This window comes from Lutjanus erythropterus, chromosome 2, assembly GCF_056507025.1.
Source record: "Lutjanus erythropterus isolate fLutEry1 chromosome 2, fLutEry1.hap2, whole genome shotgun sequence".
Taxonomy (NCBI): domain Eukaryota; kingdom Metazoa; phylum Chordata; class Actinopteri; order Lutjaniformes; family Lutjanidae; genus Lutjanus; species Lutjanus erythropterus.
The window spans coordinates 40633744-40659487 of NC_139318.1; the positions used below are offsets into that span (position 1 = coordinate 40633744).

General features: G+C 40.1%; 1 protein-coding gene across 3 annotated transcripts in view; it reads left to right on the plus strand.

Annotated features, from left to right (window-relative positions):
* LOC146332145 (plasma membrane calcium-transporting ATPase 1-like) overlaps positions 1-25744 on the plus strand; it is a 119039-nt gene that overhangs the window by 75990 nt on the left and 17305 nt on the right. For 2 of the 3 annotated variants that reach the window (XM_084739790.1, XM_084739782.1), the window contains exons 7-16: positions 442-477; positions 8459-8632; positions 11530-11744; positions 11874-12116; positions 13869-14110; positions 14238-14475; positions 16300-16479; positions 19164-19251; positions 19512-19618; positions 23496-23687. In XM_084739790.1, coding sequence (XP_084595916.1) covers positions 442-477; positions 8459-8632; positions 11530-11744; positions 11874-12116; positions 13869-14110; positions 14238-14475; positions 16300-16479; positions 19164-19251; positions 19512-19618; positions 23496-23687 — 1715 coding nt within the window. The remainder of the gene's footprint in view (positions 1-441; positions 478-8458; positions 8633-11529; positions 11745-11873; positions 12117-13868; positions 14111-14237; positions 14476-16299; positions 16480-19163; positions 19252-19511; positions 19619-23495; positions 23688-25744) is intronic. The other variant, XM_084739797.1, reaches the window with a different exon arrangement.

Genomic DNA, 25744 nt, shown 5'->3' on the forward strand with positions numbered 1-25744 from the left:
TGATAAACCCATATCGGGCCAATCGATATATTGGTTGGGCTTTAGAATGTATACACAAATGTAAAACAGGATGAAGTACTGATTACACAGTGGCTGTCGACACAGAGCATTTTGGCCTCTCAAACCAATAATGTATATTTGTTTAATACATTATTGTTTAATGTTCTATTGAAGTCTACATTTTCATTTATTTTGATTTCTGAGGTATTAATAAATTGCTTTAATCCGCCATCAACATTGTGGCTGTTGGTTCTCTGCAGCAGGAAGTGGCGCGTCTCTCTCCTCTGATTGGTCCATTCCTGCCCATAACACACACACGACACACACACACCTGTGGGTTTCTATCAGTTTGAACTTTGTGTTCTCCCTCAGTTTGATTTGATCTTATTTTTCCTTTGAGCCATCTTATCAGCATTCCGCCCTCTCTCTCTGTCCGAACAGGTAAAAAACAAGGACCCCCCGAAAATCGCAACAAAGGTAACCCCTCCATTCATCCATCTGTCCCTCTCTGTCCCTCCATCCTCCCTGTTACTCAACCCCTCCTCACCCTCCACCCAGCGGCAGGAGGGAGGAGTGTCCAGTCCATTTCTCTCTCTCTCACTCTCTCTCTCTGCTGTATAAAGGGGGACGTTCTCTCGCCTTGCTTTACCTGTAAAAGGGTGCAACTCTCAACCTTCAAGTCTTTGACAGCCAATCACAGCGTCCACAGTTGTCATAGGTTGATTATTGGATTATATTTATGTCTTAAATTCTATAAGCGTATTGGGACATTTTGAGCACAGTTTTTGCAGCAAGATAAATTATATTTTGTAAAGAAGTGATCACTCTAATAATAAGATTTGAGAGAACAAAAATAGATATTGAATAGATATATATATACATATATATATATATATATATATATATATATATATATATATATATATATATATACATATATATATATATATATATATATATATATATATATATATATATATATATGTATATATATATATACTATAACTGTGCCTCAGAGTTTAAAATACATTGTTTAATTTTAAAAGCATGCTAAACCTTGAAAATGGTTGTAAACTGCTTGAGTTTGGCTCTCCCATGGACTTTGGAAATGGTGTAGGAACCTAGTTAATGTTACAAATCATTTTTTAAGCTAAAATGCCAAAATGCAATTGGTTTCAGCTGTTCAAATGTGACTGAAAGGGATGCGAGCGAGTAAGCAAACGTCAGATTGTGTCAGTTGTTTATAATGAGGATGTCCTAACCTGCTGGGTGCGTTAGTGAACGGGCTCAGCGACTTGTCACTTGTTTGGAGAAATGTTTGTTTTGCACAACTGTCACCTGCAACCTATTTCATCTAGTCAAAATCAACGCTGATATCCTTGGCGTTTCTGGTTTTGTTTTGGTTTTGTTGTCTGAAAAGTACATGAAAAAGTAAAAAATTGTACACTTCTTATGACTGCTTTGCATTCATGTGCGTGCATACATGGTGTAGAGAGACGTTACCCCGGCAATGGCAGCTTGTTTACTTGATTTGTGTATTGGTACTGATAAATGTAATTTTTTTACATGATATCCAACAATACTCAATTTAGGGCTACACACACTAAAGGAACTACTTTAGTGATGATAATGTCTTGGGATGAGTTGTGTCAAGTTGGGTAAACAGAAGCTTGCTCCCAACAGAGATAACTATGTTACAAACTAATAAAATGCATATTAAGTTCCTTACAGAATTTGAAAAAGGTTCAAAAGGGAAGATGTACAAGCAAAACTGTTTAGGATACAGACAAACAGCACACAGAGCTGGAAGGTTATCATTGTACACTCATGTTGATAATATCTAACACAACAAATATTCATTGAGTACAAATTTAATATTTGTTTCCTCAATCCTTTGTGATAACAATTTCTCTCCAAAATCTAAATTATGTGTTTGCAAAAATCTTTCTGCTCTCAAAACGTCCCATTGCGCTTTGAGAATTAAGACACAGATATAACTCCTTATGCGAGGGTCACTTTAACCTACAAGTCTGACCTCTGAGGTGTCCTTCATGGACGATGCTGTGTTGACATCAAGCGCTCCCTCAGTGCCTTTAAATATTCAATATTTGATACACTTGATGACTGTGTGTTTGTGTTGATGACGTCATCGCTCCAACCTCCAAACTCGACCAGCCAACCGTCCTCTAGGTCCCGTGTGATCCAACACATGTCCAACTTCCTCTGCAAGCTGTCACAACACACCACACACACACACACATACACAGTTCCCCTCCTCCCAACCTCCCATGGTTTGAGCATCTGCTGCAGACAGAATGCTTCTTGATGTACACAGAAACGAACACACACACACTCGGAGTCCTTGCTCTTGGATGCTCATCACACTTTTGCGCACAGAAATAATTTACGGAGCTGCAGTCACAGATGACCCCTCGCTCAAAACACAGAGAGAACAAAATCTGTACAAACATCTTCAGTCGCACTTTTTTAGTGTCAGTGTTTTGAGCCCACAGAGAATTTTGATCATTGGCCTCTTTTAGCTCCTCATATTGGTTTCACAGCACATTTACAGCCTGTTTTGGCTCTTATCAATCAGATCTCCACCAGCAGCAGGAAGCTGTTTTCACACGACTCCAATTAGATGATGATGTTTCTTTGTGCCTGCTGGATGTGGAAGCAAGCAGGTGTTTGCACTTTATAATATGTTAGAAATGTATATCTGTCAGCTTATGGTGGAGTTTGTTCTGCCCCCTAGTGGCAAAAAAATCAGTCATTGCACCTTTAAATTAAACTCATACAGTTCATGTCAAACACACACCACAAGGTATGGATGCTTTTCTGCCTTTCTAATACCCTCAAATACCTTTTCTTTGCTGTTTTTTCCATCACTGTACAGCTAATATACCATCACTGAACATCAGCACTTGCAGATGTTTCACTAAAAACCAATGAAGAAAAAAGTATTATTAGGGCAGCATCTAATGATTATTTTTACTGACGATTAATCTCTCTTCACACTTTCTTTGAGGTCCAGTGTGTAAGGTTTAGGGGGCTCTTTTGGTAGCAACAGAATATAATATTAATAGGTATATTTCAGTGTACACCTGACAATGCAAATTATTGAGGAGAGATGGAGATCGCCAAGTTGCGCCGTCGTGTTTCTACAGTAGCCCAGAACAGACAAACAAAACACTGGATTTTTGCCATTTTTACTGACGGCTCTGGGGAATATATCTATTAACATTATCTCATAAGAGTTATTTGTAGTCGTGACAAAGTATTCTGTGTGGCTCACAAACCCCCAGTGATTTTCCTGTTTGGCCTTCTTATTACTGAAGTTGACTAGCAAGACAAAATGTTTTCTGTCTGCAAGTTCGCTGTTGGCTGCCACTAAATCCTAAAACTGGTTCTTTAAAGCCCAGTTCAACAGCATTTTTGCTTGAAATATCACTTAAACAATTAATCAATTATCAAAGCAGTCGCCAGTTTATTTTCTGTGGATGGGCTAGTTAATTAATAGACTAATCAGTTAAGCTCTGTCATTTGAGCTGCCGAAAAAAGTGAAACATTTGTGCATGAAGTTTGACAGTGACTCAGCAGTGATAGAAAAACAGTAAAGAAGCAACTGAATGAAAAATGTGACTAAAAAGAGAAAGTGAGAGCAACAAAGTGATGCAATGAATCTGTTGTTGTACTGATGGAGTCAGTGCTGTGGAAATGTACATGACGTGTCATTTATCAAGACAATAGGTGGAAATGGAATGACTGAGTTTGTATCAACATTATGGGGTAGGGGTGTAACCACATCAAAAACTCAAGCTACACTATTGCTACAATAAAAAGTCTGCAATATGATATTTATCCCGATATTTAAAAAAACATAGAAAATTATGACTTTTAGAAGTTTTATAAAATGAAATAATTAACTATGTAATATTCTGTTGAGAGATTTTTTGTGACATTGTAATATTAAATATATTGTTACAGATCAGAAAAGGGAAAGCATCTTAAAATGAATTCCTTCAGTACAGCAACAGTCATGTCACAATCATCATTCTCTTGCTCTTTTTAACAATAATACTGTTTTCATTCAGTCAGTCACCTTCACTTTGCTGTGTTTTTATTTCGATTAATGTTAAACTAACTCAACACTTCCTGCAAATGTTTCACATTAAAAGCTTACCAGAGGAGTGTGGGTTTGTCTTTTTTGCAGCTGTTAGGATTTTGATGTGTAACATCTGTGCAGGAAGTGTTGAATTTTGTCGACAGCAATAAAAAAGGTTAATGCCTCACTGTATTAATGGAGGCTACGTGTTCAGTTTTCTCATCAAACATTTCAACACATTTATTAAACTCTGATGAATGTGACTTTCTGTTGACACTGTTGAGAAAAACCCACTGATCCAAACAGTGCGGTCGGTGATGTTTTTTGGCTGAAGCGAGGCTGTCAGTGTGTGTGGGAGTTGCACCCTTGCAGTATTAGTGGGCTGTGGGCTGTCGTCTGTTCTGTTTGTGTATCTTCAGTTTCTTTTCTTTTCGCCTTTGATTCCTCTCATTTCTCTCACTGTTGCCTCCTTGCAGGGTGTTGCTCAGGACTTCATGTTGTCTTGTAATCACTGTTTGACTCTCTCCCTCTTCTCTGTTATTTTTATGTCTTGCTGAAGTCTCCTGCAGCCTCCACAGCTCTGCAGCCTCCTCTACCTCCTCCTGTCTCTCTCTGTCGTGGTTCTGCATCGCTGTCGTTTTTTTGTTTTCTGGGGTGATCCTTTGAGTTCGTCTTCTGTTTGTTGACTTGCTTTCTTTTTGATTGTCAGACACCCCCTCCCCTCTGCCCGCCGTGCGCTCTCCCATGGTTCAGTGCTGCGCCTGTTTACAGTTCTGTGATTGGTCAGTGGGTCTCAGTCCTGTTCATGTGCAGCTGTGTCAGTTAGTTCTATGTTGTGGCTTGTCTTCAGAGTGGACCATGTGCATAAAGCTCCACAGCTTCCTGGTTTGACACAGACTCATCCCCACATTAAAAATGTCTAAATGTCATGTTGAGGTCATGCTGTCATGAAGTGACTTCCCCTGTAGCAAAGTTCTTTGTGGGGAGCTTCTAATTATGAACCGGATGAAAGTCAGAGCGAGGCAGAGGCGATGTCGGTGAAGGGAGTCCAAAAAACACATTACAACACATTAAAGATACACATTCATCTTTTGCTCTTGCATCATTAAATCTTTGAGGAATTCTATGAAGTATGAACTGTACGCTGGGAGAAAGTCTTCATCTTAGCAGGTTTCTTTTTAGAGACATTGAACCACATGCAAGAACATTTTCGTTTTCCTATCTTTGGATGCGCTGATACCAGCACTGGGTATCAGTCCAATGCTGTCCTCATGTACTCACATTTGCACTGTGACATCCCGCACCTGATACCACTTTCCAAAAAGTGGACCCTTAACAGAAGCACTATGATAAAACACCTAAAGATCCAACGCAACTCAGAGTTCAAAGAGTTTGCTAATAGTTTGCTTGCACTGCCATTATTAGCGACTTGTTGTCCTCAGCGGTGTCCACTTGTGATTACAGAAACTGTCCATAAATTGTTAAAGTCCATGTAAAACTGAAACAAACTCACAGAGTGCTCCTGCAGACTGTCCAGTAAGTCCAACCAGGTGCAAACTAGTTGAATGTGGCTAATTAATCTGAATACAAAGAGAAAAAAAATACTGCTCCCACCCATCAGTAAACCTCTGTTCTTACTTGTCAGTGTTTTCCAGTCCTTTTGGCTGCAGATAATAAGTGGACTACAACATCTCTTTGTATACTCTTCTTATTCTCCTGATAATCTCCACCAAAACAGGCTGACAGTACAACACACCCTAAACAGTGGCAGGTTGGAAATAATTAGCTCTTAGGCAAGAGGACACAAAGAAGCAACTTAAATACTACACATGTTAACGTATAATTAAAATATTAGTTCAAGTGCTGTGTGTTATATGTAAGAGTAAACTTTCTGCAAGTCCATAATAATTGTGGAATTACTCCAAGTAAAATATATAATATAAACAGGAAACAGCACAGCTTAATTAGGAACACAACATTAACACAATAACTTATTACAAATAACTCAAAAATGTACTGTGCACAGTAACCACGTTAACACCACCTGAACATCTGATAAGTCTTTGCAAGAACTGTAATGGCGTCATTAAGTACTTATATTGGTACTTGGTATCGGCAAGTATCTAGTGGTCAAAGAAGTTCCTAACCTAATCCTAACTTGAAGGATACCACCTGTTCATTAGCTGGTGTACTTTTTGTGAGATTTGGCCATTAGCAAAATCAATGCCTCAGATTTCTATATAAGGCAAAGAATTTCACACTGCTGAGCTGCAAGTCTGACTGTCAGAAATCAGGAGACTAAAACACATACTTAGAAGTGTCAAACACCCGGGCCAAATTCCTTCACAGCTTGTTATGCGCTCTAGTAAAAAAAACAAAAAAACAAATCACCACACTGATTATACATCACACAACTCAAAGTTCCATCTTAAACATTAAGTCAGTTTACAAAATATTAGCACCTGTATGACAACTTTTCCTCTGTCATAGAGGTGTTAATGAAATCATGTTTTAACTCTGAGGCCATAGTTAGAGATGGTGTTGTACTGAACTGCGTTATATTGAGAGGCGTCTCTAAAATTCTGCCCTTCTTATGTGTTTTCACACTATAAAGAGATGTACAGTACTACAGAATAGGCGTCTTCCACATTTATCTATCTGTACATGACGGTTCTTGCATGAGGTCCAATCAGTCAGTTTGTTTTAATACACTTTATTTCAACTTACTGCTCAAAACTCACAGAAGAAGTGGCACAAAATCGTTTCCACTCCCAAAACAGTCCAGATTCCAGAACCTTCATTATTATTATGATTGACTAATTTTACTTTTGGCTGCTGCCAGTGAAAGATTGTCCTTAGTTGACCCAACAGCCTTCATTCATTACTTGACACCACAGTAGGTAATAAAAATAAGGATAATAGGATCAGGTTCTCCAGCAGACATTTTGAATTTTATTTGACTTTCACTCAAATTCCCTTGTTGGATTTTAGACAGCCTGGGGAGAGTTTTGCACCTGAAGTTTCTCTTCTTATTTAGAAACTTCTATTTTGGTCATCCAGGAATCTAAACCTGCTTTATGTCCATGATCTGTTGGTATTGTTGGTTCCAGAAGTGATGTTGACATTGTTACCAGCAGTGACCCTCCAACAGGGTTTAATATAGGAAAAACAGATAGCTGATGGACAACTTTTGAGTATTTGTGTATCAAGTTAATGACCAAATCGGAACATTTCCAGTATTTAATGTTAATAACCTAACAAGGAATAGACAGGAGTTAAAATCATCCCAGTTCCAGTCAGCGTTGTCAGCTCAGTTGTTAATGAGGACAAACGGCACAACACTCAGTGTGTCAGATTAGTGTAGATCTGTTGTTTCCATTCATCACCTGTCCCCATTTCTTTGGTATGGAAATATGACAAACAGATCAAAAAGCTCCACGTACACTACTACAGTCCAAACAGGAGCCCAGCTGATGAAGTGAAATGCAAATACACAGTTTGTTTATGCAAATGAGGAGCAGAACCGCCAAGCAGGACGTGAAACCAGACGCCATGTCAGACTTCAGAACTGAACCTCGTTCCAAACTATGATGTGAAAGAAACACAGTGTGTGTGTGATTGACAGCCTCCGGTTAAATCCTCTCTGTTGTATCTGCTGTTCTCTGTTCTGTCTGCTGCTCTTCATTATGAACTGCTGCTCCCAACTTGTCTGTGACACTCTCTGAAAGCTACCTGGACCTTTTTCATGAACGTTCTGTGGTCATAATTTGATGAAATGCTACTCTCTGCATTCAGCCAAAGGTCATCATGCTAATGATAAAGAGTCAGAGGTCTTTTCTGATCTCTGAGAAAACTCGTCCGGTCGTTTTCAGCTTTCCCCTGGGACTGAATCTGTAACGTTTTCTCTGCCTCTCTACCCTTCATCCCCAAACCACTCCTGTACCCTGCCTCCCTCCTTCTTTTTTGGTTTGTGTTGTAATTTATTATTATTTATCGATTTAATTCATTCACCTTTTCTCAACCGGTCCTGCCTTCCTTCATCCTCTCCTCCTGATCCTGACCATGCTGAAAACTGCTGCCTCTTTCACAATCTGTTTCCTCCATCCCATCCATCACTACATCCACTACTACATACTCCTCTTTCTCCCTCCTCATCCTCCTTCATCTTCACCTCCTTTTAATCACAAACCTTTCCTTACCTCTCCTAAACCTCCTCCTCATATCTGTTTGCTCCCCACCCTGGTCCCACCTTACCTCTCCTCACCCACTGGCCCCTTAAAACCTGCCTCCTCCTCCTCCTTTTAAACCCCCCAACCACCACCTCACCCCCACCTCCTCCCCCCTCCCCCACAGCCAAAACCCAGGATGGCATCGCCCTGGAGATCCAGCCGCTGAAGAGTGAGGAGGCCGCCGAGTCGGAAGAGAAAGAGGAGGCCAAACCGGTGAAGAAGGTCAATGTCACCAAGAAGGAGAAGTCGGTGCTGCAGGGCAAACTGACCAGACTGGCTGTACAGATCGGGAAGGCTGGTGAGAAGCACACAAACACGCGCACACACACACACGCATGCATAGTTTCATCATTTCATCTCTTTCATAGAGCACATTTAAAAACAATCAGTCAGTGTGTAATCCCCTGAAAATAGCAGTTGTCATGTTTTTGTTACCTTAAAATGAGCTGTTTATATCTACAGCGAGCACAGGCTCTCTTCCATGGAGTCCCCCATCTACCCGGCCACTTACTCATATGTCTAAGAATTTTACTTCAAAAGGGCTGAATGAGCAGACAATCACAAATATGATTTAAAAAAAAAGTGGCAATTTCTTCCTGGCATTTCCAACAGGAGTCATTAGTTAATAAACCCATCCTATATAGCCTGGTCGGTGTCCAGTAGTACCTGTGTATTATTTATACTGGGTGAATTTGCTCTTGGATTCCCTGACATTTTTACCACTGTCGGACAGAGATTTTAACCACTGCTGCTCATCCAGAATACACCCCAGGTCTGCCTGCCATATTACTTTCAAGCTATCACAATTATTATGGAGCAGACTATCAGTGACTCTCTAAAAAACGCAAGCACAAAGGCGCTACTGGCAGTTTGAAGAAATCCATAATGGGATTTCCTTCTACACCTTGAGTCCCTTAGCTAAAGCAGCTTGTTATTTGGAGATATATCCAAATATGTTCTTTTCCACTAAGTTTGTATCTCCTTATTAGATCAGAGTATGACATAAACACACCGTCTTGGTACAAGTCACCAATATGACATAGCCCGTTACAAGTGTTTTTTTGTTTGTTTGTTTTTTTTGTTTTTTTAAGAATTGACAAAATCAATTCTTCTTCAACTCATTAGCCCTTTTTACACAAATTGGGAATGTTGTGCCTTTATTTGGCCTTACCACTGAATTTAGCTTTGGTGCAGACACAAATGGATAACTTGGCATGATGGACTCTCTGAAGCCTGAAAAAAATTTTTGCTGATGAGCTATGCTGAAGACGCTAATCTAAGAAGTGAAATATAAAGTGTATAAGATGTAAATGCAAAGAAACAGTTCCTAATAGAATAACAATAACAGTAGAAAAGAAACGGCTGCCACCAGTGTAACTGAACATCTTGACTTCACCTAACTGGACAGGTTTAATAAGAAAATAACAAATAGGACAGTCCAATGACCAGCAGCAAAAGCTTGTTTTATACTCCTGCCTCATGGCAACTCTAAGGGGACAAAAGACATCAAATACAGAGTGTTTTGAAATCACAGTGTTACAGTGGTAGAGGATTCAGGGGTTGATGACTGTCAGCCATTGGCGATGGACAATGGCATCATCCATCAGCCCAACCCTAATGACAGGTATTCTTTACAACAGTATTATGGGATTTCTGTGTGAAAGGGGCTATAGTGAGGGGGGCCAGGCTTGTGCTCTGTCTTAAATCTACTGTCATCTAAACCCAGCTGGTAGATTGGCGATAGCATGTTAGCAAACAAGATAGAACATGTAAATAAAAAGCACTTTGGAGCTGTTGGGAGGTGGTCTTCTCATCTGACTCTGGGGAAGACAAAGAACAAGAGGATTTCCAGAAATGTGGGACTGTTCCTTTAATAGCACACAAAGTGATCAGGCAGTGAGGGGAGACTGAGAGGCTGAGGGTCAGAATGCACTCAGTTTTATTGGATACATGTTTTATTGGGAACATGATTCATCCCGGAATTGAAGGTATTTTCTGTGTCATTTCAATTGACCTTAATACACCGAGGGGCTTTCAGGACAGAGTAGAGGGGGGTGGGGGGGGGGGGGGGCACCAACCACAGACCAGCTTCAGTCATAAACTTCCCCTCAATACGTGACCGAAATAGAATTTGGGTCAAAACACGTTGACAAAAGGTGAGTGACAAGAGAGATGAAGCAGAAGAACACAAGCAGTGGATTTGTTGTTTCACCTGTCTCACCTGTTTATGATTTTACATTCAGGATGCCATCTCACTTACAGACAAATAACCATTTTCCTATTGTAAAGCTATCACAAACTGTGTTTAATTGTTCAGTTATCAGTCTTAGTTTAATACTGATGTGTCTGTATGAAGCACATAGACTCAAGAGACCATCCACGAAAAGATTCTTATCAGGTCAGACTCTCAGACTAAGCTACAGTGAGTAGTACATGAGCCAGTTAAAAAGAAGCACAAGGAGGTTTTTATTCAGATACTTGTATTTTTGGCTTTCTATTCTGTGGTCGTGGCAGTGAAATACTACCGCTTTTGTCTACAGGGGCCTCCAAAAGTTCTTAATAGCAGCTTCAAGTGCAGAGGCTTCCCGTTAATATTTTTATCTTTATTTTGCATCCAGACCTCACTGCCTTGCTGAAATATAAACCAATAATACTGTTTTGCTTTTAGTTTAACCAAGATTTTCCTGCGATTTCAGTGTGTTTTATAAACCGGATATTTTCAAATGTTGCATTCAGCAATCAAGTCAACCTTTAAAGAATAAAGACAATTATTTGCTTTTGTACTTTCATTTGATATCTGCTAGATAAAAAAAAAACATGGAGAGCAAACAATGCTGATAAGATAAAATATAAAAAATAAGAAGCTTGTCTAGTCCTTCCCCTATTCTGTATGTATCAAGCATGATATAAAACCATTATCCACCCCAGCATCCATCCCCACAATTAAACCATGTTTTCTGAATTAAATTTTCATTGCTTCTCAGCCAACTTTGAGGAGTTTGTCCCTGAATGCACCATGAGACATTTTAAAAGTGTTACCATGACAAAAAACTTAAACTAAGTGCTGCAATGACATACTTATAGAATGTAATGCATATTTCATATGTGAAAGCAAGTGACCTTGACATCTAAAACTGACTTGAATAGGACGTGTGCTCGTGTTTAAACTCTGCTCGTTTTACTCGTTCTGTCCAGGTCTGATCATGTCAGCAGTCACCGTCATCATCCTCATCCTCTACTTTGTGATCGACACCTTCGGGGTCCAGGGTCGGTCCTGGGTGGCCGAGTGCACCCCAATCTACATCCAGTACTTTGTCAAGTTCTTCATCATCGGCGTGACAGTGCTGGTGGTGGCTGTTCCTGAGGGGCTGCCGCTCGCCGTCACCATCTCTCTGGCCTACTCTGTCAAGGTAGGCAGGATAGGAGGCAAAGAGGATACTAGGAAATATATTTAAATTAATGGATTTTTAACTCATTTAGTTTTCAAAACTTTGTCTAAAAGCAAACCTCAGCCTCAAACCTCATTCTCCATTTTTTAGAAAATGATGAAGGACAACAACCTGGTGCGCCACCTGGACGCCTGCGAGACGATGGGTAACGCCACAGCCATCTGCTCGGACAAGACGGGCACACTGACCATGAACCGCATGACAGTGGTGCAGGCATATATTGGCGACACGCACTACAAAACCGTCCCTGAACCCGATGTCATCAAACCGGAGACTTTGGAAATTATGGTCAACAGCATCTCCATCAACTCGGCTTACACCACCAAGATCCTGGTGAGACCTTCACTGTCACAGCTACGTCTAACCTCAGTGCCAGCACAAACACAAATCCAAGTTCTTTAAAGAAGTGAGGATTAGTTGAAATGTCCTCCTTTTACCAAAATGCCGATGTTTTAACAATCAAGAGCCGGTCCTCACAAAGATACAAGTAGAAGAGTAGACACAGATTTTTCTTTGTCACTTGTACAGTGTACTAATGTCAAAGATGAGTTGGAAAAATGTGGAAATATTGTTAGTGGATACTTGTTACAAAGGAAGCAGACGAATGGGTAGCATTCCTACAGCACACATATTGTATCATTATGTGTGTTGCATAAAAAAGTGAAGTATGAGTGGAAACACTAACTCGGATAACAAGTTTGACTGGAATTTTTAGAGCGTAAACTTCCTAAAACTTAATAAAGACCAGAACAGATCCATGAGCAATAGACATGGCTCTCTAAACTCTTTGCACACAGAATGTCTCTCTTACTGCAACTTCATGTGCAGCTTCAACATGTGGAAAAGGACTGGCAGACCTGCTGTGCCTAGTCGCTAAGCTACAGTTAAATCATTTCTGTTGAAGACAGGAGTTTAGTGAACAGTCCTTTCATGTAAAATAGCTACAGCTGATAAAATCTGCTGTCCGCAGCCTTTATTCAAACAGCAGGGTGGTTGCTGCCTTTGTCCAAAATTCTAACAAAAATGTAGGCCTAAAGGCTTCTTTATGCCGAAACGATTGTGCCTTTTATCAGCAATTGCTTTGGTGCATTTTTACCAAGTGCCCACATTATGCACAGCACTCGAGGCAGCGAGGGAATGACGCATTCAATCGTGGGGCAAACAAAATGTGTTTTGTAATGAAAGCTAAGTTAGCTTGTGTCAGATTAAGTCAAAAGCTCTTAAAACTGCTGTGCTTTTATCCCACTCTGTGTATTTTATCAGTTCATGAAGTCCATTAAAAAAGTGTGACAGTGATCCCACAATAATAAGCCCTGAATTATCACTGTACAAGACGCCTCCTTTTCGTCCGGCCTCTACCTGATCAGATGCAACAAGTGCTACATAAACATCTGTCAGTTCACAGAGAGACTGTCATTACATTACAGTTTGAATGAATGTTAACTTGTCCATATTAGTTGAAATTATTATTTAAAAATTATGCTGAATTGGACTCATGTAGTGCACCTATTTTGATTGCTAATGTTCAGTTAATTTATTTTACATAAATATTTGAAAACAAAATTACTGCAATTTTTTCTTCTATGTCATGTGACCCAGTGACTCGAAATAAATACTGAATTGTATTACTATACTGGAAAAATAGCACACACTTTTATTGGATTTTAAAGTGACTTTGTTTTTTTATATTAATGTATTCATGATTTAATTTCAATATCAGGTTCTGCACCCTTTTGTCCTTCGTCTCTCCAGTTTGTCTGTCTGCTGAGCATAAAGTGAAATTGTAAAAAAAAAAAAAAAAAAAAAAATTCTTTCCCCCACTTAAGTGCAGGTCACTCTAAAGGTGCACCAAACTGAGTACACCGCGCACGCCACACACATTCTTAAGATCAGTTCGCCTCTGAGCTCGGCTTCTGTTGAGTTAATACTTATTCTGATAAGCCCTTGTGTGAGTGAACCAACACAACTGAACCACTGCACATGCAGAAGTAGCCTTGGTGCCCCTCACCGCCTCTGATGACACAACACCGAATTTAAACTTTTACATCGCTTCACATCCAAACCTTCTCTCTTGTCTCCTCTCAGCCTCCAGAGAAAGAAGGTGGCTTGCCCCGCCATGTGGGCAACAAGACAGAGTGTGCTCTGCTGGGCCTGGTGCTCGAACTGAAGAGGGACTATCAGCCGATCAGAGACGAGGTCCCCGAAGAGAAAATGTACAAAGTTTACACCTTTAACTCCTCCCGCAAGTCCATGAGCACAGTGCTGAAGAACGCTGATGGAGGCTTCCGCATGTACAGCAAAGGAGCATCAGAGATCGTTTTGAGAAGGTAAGAAATAAAGTCAAATATTCCTGTCTGAGGGAAGAAGGATGGCTGGATGGAGTGACAAATGGATACACAGGGAAATGTATAGCATTTCTTACCATACCTGTCTGTCTCTCCTCTCTTCTCCCAGATGCTCTCGTATCTTGGACGCCCAGGGTCAGCCTCGCGTCTTCAAGCCGAAGGACCGTGACGAGATGGTGCGTAAGGTGATTGAGCCGATGGCGTGCGACGGGCTGAGGACCATCTGCGTGGCGTACAGGGATTTTCCGGCCGAGGCTGGGGAGCCAGACTGGGACAATGAGAACGACATCCTGAACGAGCTCACATGCATCGTCGTGGTCGGCATCGAGGATCCTGTCAGACCTGAGGTACGGAGCAAGTTTAACTACACCTGATGCTGCCTTATGTTCATGTCTGGAAAGAAGTTGTGTTGATGGCTAATCATCAGTCACCATGAACATTTTGATTGTTCAACAATGTTAATATTTGATTTTCATCTGGCAGGCTGCTAATGATTCAGTTAGGAAATGTTAGGAAACTACTGTTTGACTATTGAATGTTTTTACCCATAACATAATGACTGAAGTGAGTCCTGGTCAGGTGCTCTGAAGTGTTAAATGAAGCCTGTAATGAAGCCCAGAAAGTATTAGCGCTGCCTGCTGCTTTAATGTCAGGGCACAAAGATCACAGACAGGATGGAAATAACTGGAGAGCAGCAGGAGTTAGTCAGCAGCTCAGTGTTTATCTCCACACGACCTGTGATGTGATGGACACAAGACTCTTTGGAACATTTTACCTTTTAGTAGCATAAAATTATTCTCAGTGTTCATATTATAAAACATGAAATGTGTGTAGCTGTGACTTGAGTCAGCACCAAGGAAACTAAAAAAGAAGGAAGGGTCATTATGTCACTTCATGATATGGCTTTGTTTAATACTTAATTCTGATTGGTCAATTACAGCATTATAAGGTCTGTTATTTCTGTATAGCAGATTGTTGCTATGTATAACAGACTGTTGTTATGAAGAACAGACTGTTGCTATGGACACAGTTCTGATCAGACTCTGGAGAAGCAGCAAAATCATTGCTGAATCTAAAATCATTTTAAAATTAATGTTTTGTGTCAAATTATTGATTTTTTGTCAGGATTTTTCTTTTTTACAATAATGACCTGCTCACTGTACATTACCCCCTACATAGAACATCCTGTGCTCCAGACTTTGGTGACAGTTTTATAGAAGTTTATGGGAGATGTAATATCAGTCATGTTATTTGGAGAACAACAGCGAATAAATAAATAAATGTGCACATTTGGAAAAATCATTGTGAATGCTGTTATCTGAAGTGTGTGTTTTTAAGGGTTTTAGAGGCATATCTTCATCAAAAGTCATTCAACAGATCCTAGATATGTTGGGTTTTATTGTGCTTCTTGTTGCATCCTCCATAGGCTTCAATAGAGCAGGCACCAAAGACTGACACCAAGCACAAGATAGACTGTTCTGTAGAGATGTAATGTCCCTTCCTTCTTTTTTTTGTTTTCTCTCATCTGCACTCTAACTGTACAAATACTGTAACTCTCTGGAGGATTAATTCTTACCCTAACCTGTAAATTATGGCAGTGGAAATAACGCTAGATTACTTCTGTAGGTTTCGTTTGGAAAGGTTATTAAATAAAACATCACTTTCCAAACCCTTGGTATACAAAGTATATCTCTACAGGCTGATAGTTCAACCCATTCACCCATTCACTCAGGTCAAAGCTTCCCTCTGAATCAAAGATAGGATGCATGTGTGCATTTGTAAGCAAACAAACAGAACTCCTGCTGGTCTAGCCAAGTAGCCAACAGCTTTCTGATTGTCAGCTGACTAGTATATCACCATGGACTCCTCACTGAGATCCTCCTTTCTATAATCTGAGATGAATGAGGTCTCTGTAACGGTGTGATAAAGAACAGGACCAGTAGGATCTCAGGTAGAACCTGCTGCTGTTGTAGAATGAGTGTTGGCAGATGGATCTGTTTTATCTTCCATCACTTAGGCAGAATAAACATAAATAAAAATGGATGGATGGATCAGGAAGAGAAGCTGGCAACCTGTCTGACCACCTGGACTCTGTAACATCTGTGCTCATCTCAGGATTCAGATTCTGGAAACCGTAACGTGTCTTCTTTTTTTCCCTGACTGTCCTCCAGGTACCCGAGGCTATCACTAAGTGCCAGCGTGCAGGCATCACCGTGCGTATGGTTACTGGAGACAACATCAACACCGCCCGCGCCATTGCAACCAAGTGTGGCATCATTCAGCCAGGCGAGGACTTCCTGTGTCTGGAGGGCAAGGAGTTCAACCAGCAAATCAGAAACGACAAGGGAGAGGTAAGACGATTACAGAAGCGTTTTAATGTAGACAACAACTATGTAATTGGAATTCTTCACTACACGATGACTCAAAAATTCACAGCAACTGAGTCTGGATGTAATTTTGGTTCATCAAGTCCTTTCTCTAACATGTTAGCGAAAAACTTCCACATCCAGCGGAAAAACAGCAACACAGGCACCCCATTAGAGTCCAGCAGGCTGTTGCGCCAGCTGTGTGTAAGTCAGTTTGATCTTAGTGTGGGAGTGTTACACCACTGACTTAAAAACAGGTTTCATCCTGTAAGTTGTTTACAACACAGTTAGGATAGAACTTAAATTTGCACCTTCCTGAGCAGGTGGAAGTTACGTCTTACTAACTGTTCACTCTCTTATTCTTTCAACTTAGTTTTAACAATAAAAGCTGGGATGTTGTCCTCAGTCTCTGTTGAGTAGGGGACGGGTAAATGCACAATTCTCAGATGCATCGTAATGCGGATGTGTATTCTCAGTCAATTCATAAATGTCAAAAATTGATTTTCTAAATGTCATTTAACATGATGTTGACAGAGCAAAAAAGGCGCAGCTTAGTTGTGAGGGCAGTGCAACACCTGAACCGTCTACAGTTTGCACACGAGTAACCAGAAGTTAACAGCTTCTTGTTTTGATTTAGTGTCTAAGTAATAATGTTTGTGAGATGAACAGGAAGTGTACTGTGAATACTTTTTATGCCATCACCCAGAGAATAACGTTAAGATGTTACGATAGTGAATCAGCGCTGACCTGTAACAAACGAGAGCAGCTGAGCGACACACACTGCAGGCTTAAACAACTCTTTAGTGAAGACAATAACTCTGCTGAGTCTGTTCACCTCTGAAACTCCACACCAGCTCAGCTCTGAGGAAAGACAACGCTGTCCAACGTGCAAACTTTCCACTGCTGGAGACAAAACATTAATAAGAACACACACAGCGGAGCCCTCCGCCTCCCCCTCATGTTGTTTTTCTCATACAGGCAGGAGACTGTAAGATGCTTTCGGATTTATTTATTCATTAAGTAATGCACTTAACTTTTTAAAATAAAAAGGCTGCAGACCATTTAAATTCCAGTTAGATTTCATGTTGTATACCTCGGAAACAAGAGCAAGAGACTGAAAACTGTGCCCCTTTTCTATTAATGTAGTTAAGAATATATTCTGAATCAAATCAAACAAAAAGATTCCCAACCCTACATGTAGCATGTGCATCATGTTTACTTCTAAACTAGGCTACTTCTTGAGTTTTGTTGAGGATGGCTGAACGTGAACAGCTGCACATAAACACAATATTACTTGCACCCCCTGCCTTAAAACATTTTAATGCATCTAGAATCATTTTATCATCAAATCATAGACCTCTGAGTCGAATTGAATCGTGAGATACCCAGAGATTCCCACTCCTACTGTTGACCAAAGCGTTCAGAGGCTGACTTGTGAGTACAGTGGTAAGCGAAGCAAATCTACCAGCCACTTGCATATTTTACCAACATTTGGCAGGTGGCTGGTGCTAATTTTGTGCCCTGTTTGTAACTGTGTAGGTGTTTACTTCTGCAGAGTCTTTCACGCCAAGATGGAAGTTTTCCCACATTTGTAGATGTTGGTATTATTTCTGACCATATTTCTGTGTGATACAGCCAAACTCACCATAGAACCAATTAATAAATTATCATTGAGTTATTAATATAGTAACAGACAAACAGCTTGCATCATATATTGGCTCGTTCACACAAGAAAGTATACATGGCTTTCTATTGTACGTCTTACTTTCATTCCCCATTTTTTCTGGTTTGTTTTTTTTTTTTTACCTTTATGTTAAAACAATACTTTCCATGTCAGTGTTTTTAATTAAAGTGAACTTTGGTTGTAGCATCAGAAGAGACAGAACAAATGAACAAAGTGGTGAGTTCAGTGTGAAACTAACTGTCAGAAGTTAGAGGTAACTGCAGCCTGACCAATACTGGGTTTTTAAGGCAGATTCTGATGTCAGTATTTGGAACTATAAAAGATTGGATGACAATAAATTTCTGCTAGTAATATTAACATAAACACTCTTATGGATGGGTTTTTTCCCCCCCAAAAAATGTGAGTAAGAGTCATACAAAGTGTGACATTTTACAGTTAAAAAAAAAAAAACAAAAAAATACACAAAAACAAACATTAACCTCTCAGTGCTCTCTGGTGGACAAACTATGTAATACTGACAGTGTTCCTGAATTACCTCAAACCTGCTTTGGCGTTGCCGTCTGCAATTTGTTGTTATTTGTTGATCAGTGTACACTGATACTGCTAAATCTGAAATAAGCTAATATCAGCTGATTTATCTAGTTCTAGCTCTCGTTTACCTGCTGCACCAGACTGGTGTTTGTTACTACTTGTCTAATGTCAATCCTGTATTTTCAGTTTTTTAAATCCTGGTGTGATTAGCAGTTGGTCGCAGAGAGTCGTCAGTTTTGCGTTCCTCCACTGTAAATTACTTATTCTCATGTGTCTGAAAGTAAAGGTTTCTCCATTTTACTAGAAAATAAAACTTCAATATGTATAAGTAAAGAGGTGGGTTTGAGGAAGTTTATCTTTACATTTCTGTTTTCGGGCTTTCATTACAGGGCAGAAATTTCAGTTCAGATAAAAATAATTTGATGAAACACTTTTTCATGTTTGACATTTCTAGGTGGAACAAGAGCGTCTGGACAAAGTTTGGCCTAAACTGCGCGTTCTGGCTCGTTCCTCGCCGACAGACAAACACACTCTGGTCAAAGGTTGGTTCATTCTAACAGAGATTCAGTATTATATTATGTATGTTGTGTACTGTTGAGCATGTTTGCTGCTGTGCACATGTTTATTTGTCCTTGTGTACAAGGGAAGATAAGTGTAGTTTTAAGTCTCATCTGATATCTCTGGACTACAGTAAAAAGTCATCATGCGTTTGTGTTTTTAAACAGGAGAGAATTTCTGAATCTACTTTATAAACAAACTGAATTAGAGAACTGTTGTGTTTTTGGTCCACTCTGTTGATCAGGTATCATTGACAGCACGGTGGGTGAAACCCGACAGGTGGTGGCAGTGACAGGAGACGGTACCAACGACGGCCCTGCCCTCAAGAAAGCTGATGTTGGCTTTGCCATGGTAACCACTTCTTCAGTTTTTTTTTTTCCTTCTCACAGCTCTTCACTCATCTGCTGCTCCAGTTCTGCATCATTACCAAATGGGAAAAAAAACCCTTTGACTTAATTACATTTCTAACACAGCCATGAAATAGGTATTTTCTCTAAGCGTCATCCACAATAACTCTTGAATTTACTGCCATGGATGCATTAAGATAGCTGTGAAATGGAATAATAAATCAATAAATGTTGAGCTTGGAAGCCTCGGCTCATCAACGCGGTGGGATACTGGCAGCCATGTTACTGCGGTTATTCTCCAAACCCCAACACACACAGAGGGACGACAGGGAGACTGGTGCTGTCTTTTTATATTTCTGGGCTATGCCCATCTTATAGACTGTGAATAATATCTTTCCAAAACAAGTCTTAATGACAGTTAACCAAACATGAGCTAACAATATTCTGATCCCTGATCTCAGTCATTCAAAGGGCCATAAGAATGAGTCTGCAAGTTTTATTCTATTCAGTAAAATTTGGATACGTTTACTAAAAATTTTGCAAAACATGCTGGTGTTTTTTTCTTTCATTCCAGGCATCTATTGGTTCCATATTAATTCCTCTACAATAAGAAATAATAAGAGTTCACAGTGAACATCACTTCTGCATTTGAAGTTACATTGTCGGTGTTGATACTGCACCTTACTTGCAAACTGATCTGAGAAGTCCAGGTCACTGTGATGGAGTTAACAATAAGCAAGCTTCAAGAGATTTTAGATTTATCATGTTGCATGGAAATTAATATGGTACTAATGGCTACATGAAAGGAAAGAAAAATGCATCTGATCATCCAAAATCATACAGCATGCATTCAAAAATGATCATTGTTTGCTTAACATTTGTAGATATCAATAAAACTTACAAACACACTGGCATGGCCCTTCAATGCTGATTATCTGCCAACACAGAGTCTAATATTTATATTTTTAGTAGTAACACATCTGCAAATGATTGAAATAAGTGCAGTTTATATCTTTGGTAGATGAGTAACTAAGTCGAAAATACAGCCCATAATGTTTTACAGTGTAAGCTGTTGTCTGTCCAAAAATATGTTTCTTTGTTTTACACATTTTGTGACAAAACTAAAGCCCAGAGTGTCTCATCTATGTGGTTCTTATATCCCTTGAAGTCTGACACTTTTCTCTATTCCCTCATACACAGATATTCAATGTTATAAAGACTATCCTACTACAGAGCACACATGCCAAAGCATACGCTTCAAATGACCCAGCATAGTCTAAGAATGATATTGTGACATGCCTGGCTAAGACGTGTTAACTGTGTTAAGCCTTTAAATAGGGGGTTTGCGGGGTCTGATGCATTTGTCAACAGGCAGTAGTACTCGGTTCACCTGAGAAATGCTGCTGAACTCTGAGACTAAGACTGTTTGAAACCTGAAGCAGCTCGGCTCATTGTCAGAGTTTGCCAGCGATGGATTGTTCAGCTGCTGCTAATATTTGTTCAGATCATTTGTACTGTTTGATCAGGATATATTCACAGTGCATCGTTTTGCACAAAGAGTTACACTGAACAAATGATCAGCTGATACCTGATCAATTAAAAACACAGCACAGGGCCTGTGGATGAGCTCACTAACGTCAGCTGCCTCCTCTGTGTGTGGTTCTGACCTTTACTTATTACTGAAAGTCATCTGAACACCCGTGTCTCCTGCAGGCTGCTGAGCAGCTGTTGTGCTGTCAAACAGCATTCTGACAGTTGTTAGTGTTCCTAAACACATCATAGGGATTGAAACCACTGACCTCCCAGTCCTAATTTGTCCCATTTGGAATATTATCAGTTTGCACCCAAGTGTCCCCGTCCAATTATCACCTGATTAGCTGGAAAACAGAGAGTGATCCACCTCCGTCTGTCTGGGAGAGTTTGAGTCTGCAGAGAGACACAGCAACTCACGTCACAGTTTCTTTATGGTTAGTGCCAGCATGAGGCTGGTTCTCCTGTGTAATTTTCACCACTGAATCAGTTGATTTGATTAAAAATATACTCATTTAAAGAGATAGTTTGATTGTTTTGAAGTGGGGTTGAATGAGTTTGTACATAGTGTATTACCTACCCTACATGGTGGTTGATGCCCCCCCAATTTGGACAAGTAGACAGCAGTAAAAGCACGGAAGCTAAGCAATGCACTGTTGTGGGCAGGATCAGCAGCAAAATGTATTTTAGCCCCTTAAAAAAGCTCTACCTTGAAAAAAGTCAGTATCAGTTTAAGGGTACACCATATTTAGAAGATTTTCACCACTTTATCTTTCTATCAGACGACATTTTCTGCCATTATATCAGCCAAATATTGTCCTCTCTCTCTTGCTCAACCAAACTCCTCTTGCAAAAACGGTAATTTTACCTCACAGAACACAGTTGAGTTTTTGGTTTAGCGCTGCCTCGATTGGTTAGTATGTTTGTGTTCTTGTGTTACTTTGGTGTTTTAAAAGATTAGTTCGGATTCAGTCACACAACAACACAAACAAATCAGTCAATCAAGGTAGCAGTAGTTGAGCAACTTCTGTATTCTGCAAGGTAAAATTACAGTTTTTGTAAAAAAAAAAAAAAGAGCCTTGTTGAGCAAGAGAGAGAGCTATACCTGGCTTATCGAACAGCAGTTTACCGTTAGAAAGGGCTGGAAATGCGTCAACCACCATCTCCTGTAGGTAATACACTGACTGTGGATCAGAACCTCATACAGCCCCACTTCAAATAATCCAAAGTATCTCTGTAAAACTTTGCTGCACTTTTCTTTAAACCAGAGGTGTCAAACTCAAATCCCTAGGGGGGCACTGGCCAGGTTGTTCTCTCCAAGAAAACTGTCTAAAAGGGAGCCTTCCGTATTTCTTTTCTTTTTTTTCAGCAGTCAATTTCAGCTATTTCCACTCTGAACTGAGCAGCTGGTCTGTCCCTCTGCTCTCTCGTGTACCTGTCATACTACTTTGCAGGTACAGAAGAATAATACTGCTGAGGCTGTAGTCCTGAGCACAGTAGCTCTCTCCTGCGGAGACAGGAAGCAGTCATATTAAACTTCATGAAAAATAGTCAGTTGTCCACCTCTCATCAAACTTCAGCAGCTCCATCTGGACTTTTTGGGACAATCTGGTGGCAGGTGTCAAAACTGTTTATGTTGACCAGTAATGCCAACAATCCCTAACCAGGTAATTGTGCAGTCTGGATTTGCTCATTTTAAACTCAGTTTTGCTAAACTCTGATGAACTAATGTCAGCACTCACGTCAGATTAAGTAAATCTTTGTGGGTGTAACTCAGTCTTAACTTTTTAAAAACAGCTCTCATAGATAAAGTTTCATTTTTAAAGAAGAGTCAGTTCCTAAATCAGCTGATTTCTGTAGTGTTTAGCAAACATCACCCAAACAGGTAGGAGTGTCACACTTTTATTTATTTATTTATTTATTTATGCGCTGGCTGCCATGCCACTGTCACACTATCAAGACTTGATTTGTAAAGATCAGCAGATCACTGGTTTTATGCTCTGACAGTTGTCAAACGTCGTATAGAAATGTGACATTTTCGAAGTTCTAGATTGTTCATGGTGTCAGGTGTGATACAGCAGCCTGTAAGCTACGCTTTGAAGTTTTTTTTTTCTGTTCTGTTTTTTTTCTTCCCATCCAAAACATACCAGATGCCATCAAATCACAATTTTGCCTGCATTTGAAATTGTGAGACCCCTGCAAAACAGGAAAATATAGCGCATTTGTCGGTGACTATTTTCATCATCAGATTTGTCCAGTTTTTAAACAGCATTAGAGCTCGATGCCAGAGAATAAGATACACCATAAAATCATAAACCAGGATCTGATTGTCCCCCTCTTTCGCTCGTCAGGGAATCGCCGGCACAGACGTGGCAAAAGAGGCGTCCGACATCATCCTGACTGATGACAACTTCACCAGCATCGTCAAGGCCGTCATGTGGGGTAGGAACGTCTACGACAGCATCTCCAAGTTCCTGCAGTTCCAGCTGACCGTCAACGTTGTGGCCGTGATCGTGGCGTTTACCGGCGCCTGCATCACACAGGTAGGCTGCAGACTACACGCTGTTTCTGAAGCTAATGTGGAATTACTGCACAAGTGTCACATCCATTTTGAATCTGTCTGTGATGATGGACAGGTCAGTGTTGTGACATGAATTTGGTATTGAAGCTGAAATTACCCAACAGATTGGAGGCGTTACATATTTAAACTAATCAATTCCATCATATAATGTTTATAACAGACTGTTCATTCTCTGTTCCAGCTGGTATCAGATGTTATATCCTGTCTGATGGTTTTAATGAATGACTTTGACTGTTTACACCAAAAAACGCCCAGGACAATTCTGCCATGATTAAAATGGCAATAAAATGGACATCTGCACTTCATTTTTTATTATAACTGAGCTCAAATCAGGACAGAATTCCAATAAAGATATAAATTTTCAAGTTTCAATGTGAAAGAAAGTGAAAGATGGCAGTGTTTACGACACGATACAATACTATATGATGCAATATACTTTATTGTCCTCATAGGGAAATTTGTCTTGGACTCAGATGCTGCACATATGTAGCTGCCTTTATAGTAATAGTGAAAAATGTACCTTCAGAGTACAGTAAAAATTGTTTTTCATTTTAGTTTTCATCTTTGAGGAAATTATGTATTTCTAAACATGAAGTGATATGAACTTAAAATTTCATCCCACATCTCGCACACACAAGTGGACACTGAAATTTCAGTGTCATTTTAATATTGGCAGCTCTGGACCTCAGTATATTGTATCCAAACCTGCAGTGTGACTGTTGATGACAATGTTAGTCAGTGCCAGGCTTTAGTGGTGTCTACTTTTTCATACCCTCATAGCTTCCTGACCTTTTACCAGGGTATATGGTATTATTATTCATTTATTTATTTATTTATTTATTTATTTATTACAGTATTTGTGTAAAATATCTCAACTCTAGTCCAGTGCAGATAGAACTCCCTGAATGTAGGCAGAGCTAACTGTCATAGTGACGGTATTCCAACAGGAAATAACACACACACACACACACACTCAGGAGCTCTGTTTTGGTCTTGAGAAGCTGCAGTCTTTATTCACTGGCAAACTCAGACCCACACTGTACATTTACTATCAGTTGGACAGCTTCTCTGCTCACCTTCTCCCTCGCTCAGCACACATTCACTGTCACGCTCTGACTCCACAGATCGTGTGATCAGTTTGCCGCTCTTTAGCCTCAGGCTTGCTGGCCCTGCTCCATGCTGCACATTCTGAAATGTTCACGTCATTCGCTGTACTAAGAAACTCTTAACCCAGGGCTAGTAGGAGTGCAGTGTGAATCGTATAGCCCTGGAATTAGCTTCACCCTGGGCTACGAATGTGTGTGTGAAAAACCTAAGAGGAAAAATATGTCATCAAGTTTAAATGCTTCGTGTCTCTGCCATCAGTCAGCTGATTCAACCTGATTGACGATACACATGTTTGAATGAGAACTTGGAAAGATGAGAACTTGAGAACAAAGACTGAGTTGTGTAACGTGGCGGCTGCACTGAATTCTGCACAGCTGTTAGTAAATCAGTATCTCTTCTTTCTGTGTGGATTTTGATGATTGAACATGAATTGAAGCTTGTGTCTTGATGGTTGTATTGCATTTTGAGGCTCACTGTTTTGATCAGATCTCCAGAGAAGCGAGAAAAAGCGAGTCATTTTTCGTTTTGATGTGACCGTCTCAGAGCTGTGAGGAGGCGAGGCAGCCGTGTCACATTTTTTTGTTTCATAATGTGCCTCTAATCAGGAAACTGAACTCCTGACACAATAAAAAAAAGTAACTCGCGGCTGTGTATTAATTGAAAGGCTCACAGCTGGCAGGACAGATAACTAACTCGTCTATAGAGTAGAGAGCACAAAGTAGGCTAAGATACAGCCTGAAACCATGGCAACACGTCACCATCATAATCCTGAAATATAACAGGGACTCAGCAGGTCTGTGGTCTCTGTGCTGTGTTTATACTCACTGATCATCCTTCGCTTGGTCTCTGTTAGGCCACTGACATGTTGGCACAGATCATTAAAAGATGGTAAACTGATTTATGTCTTTATTG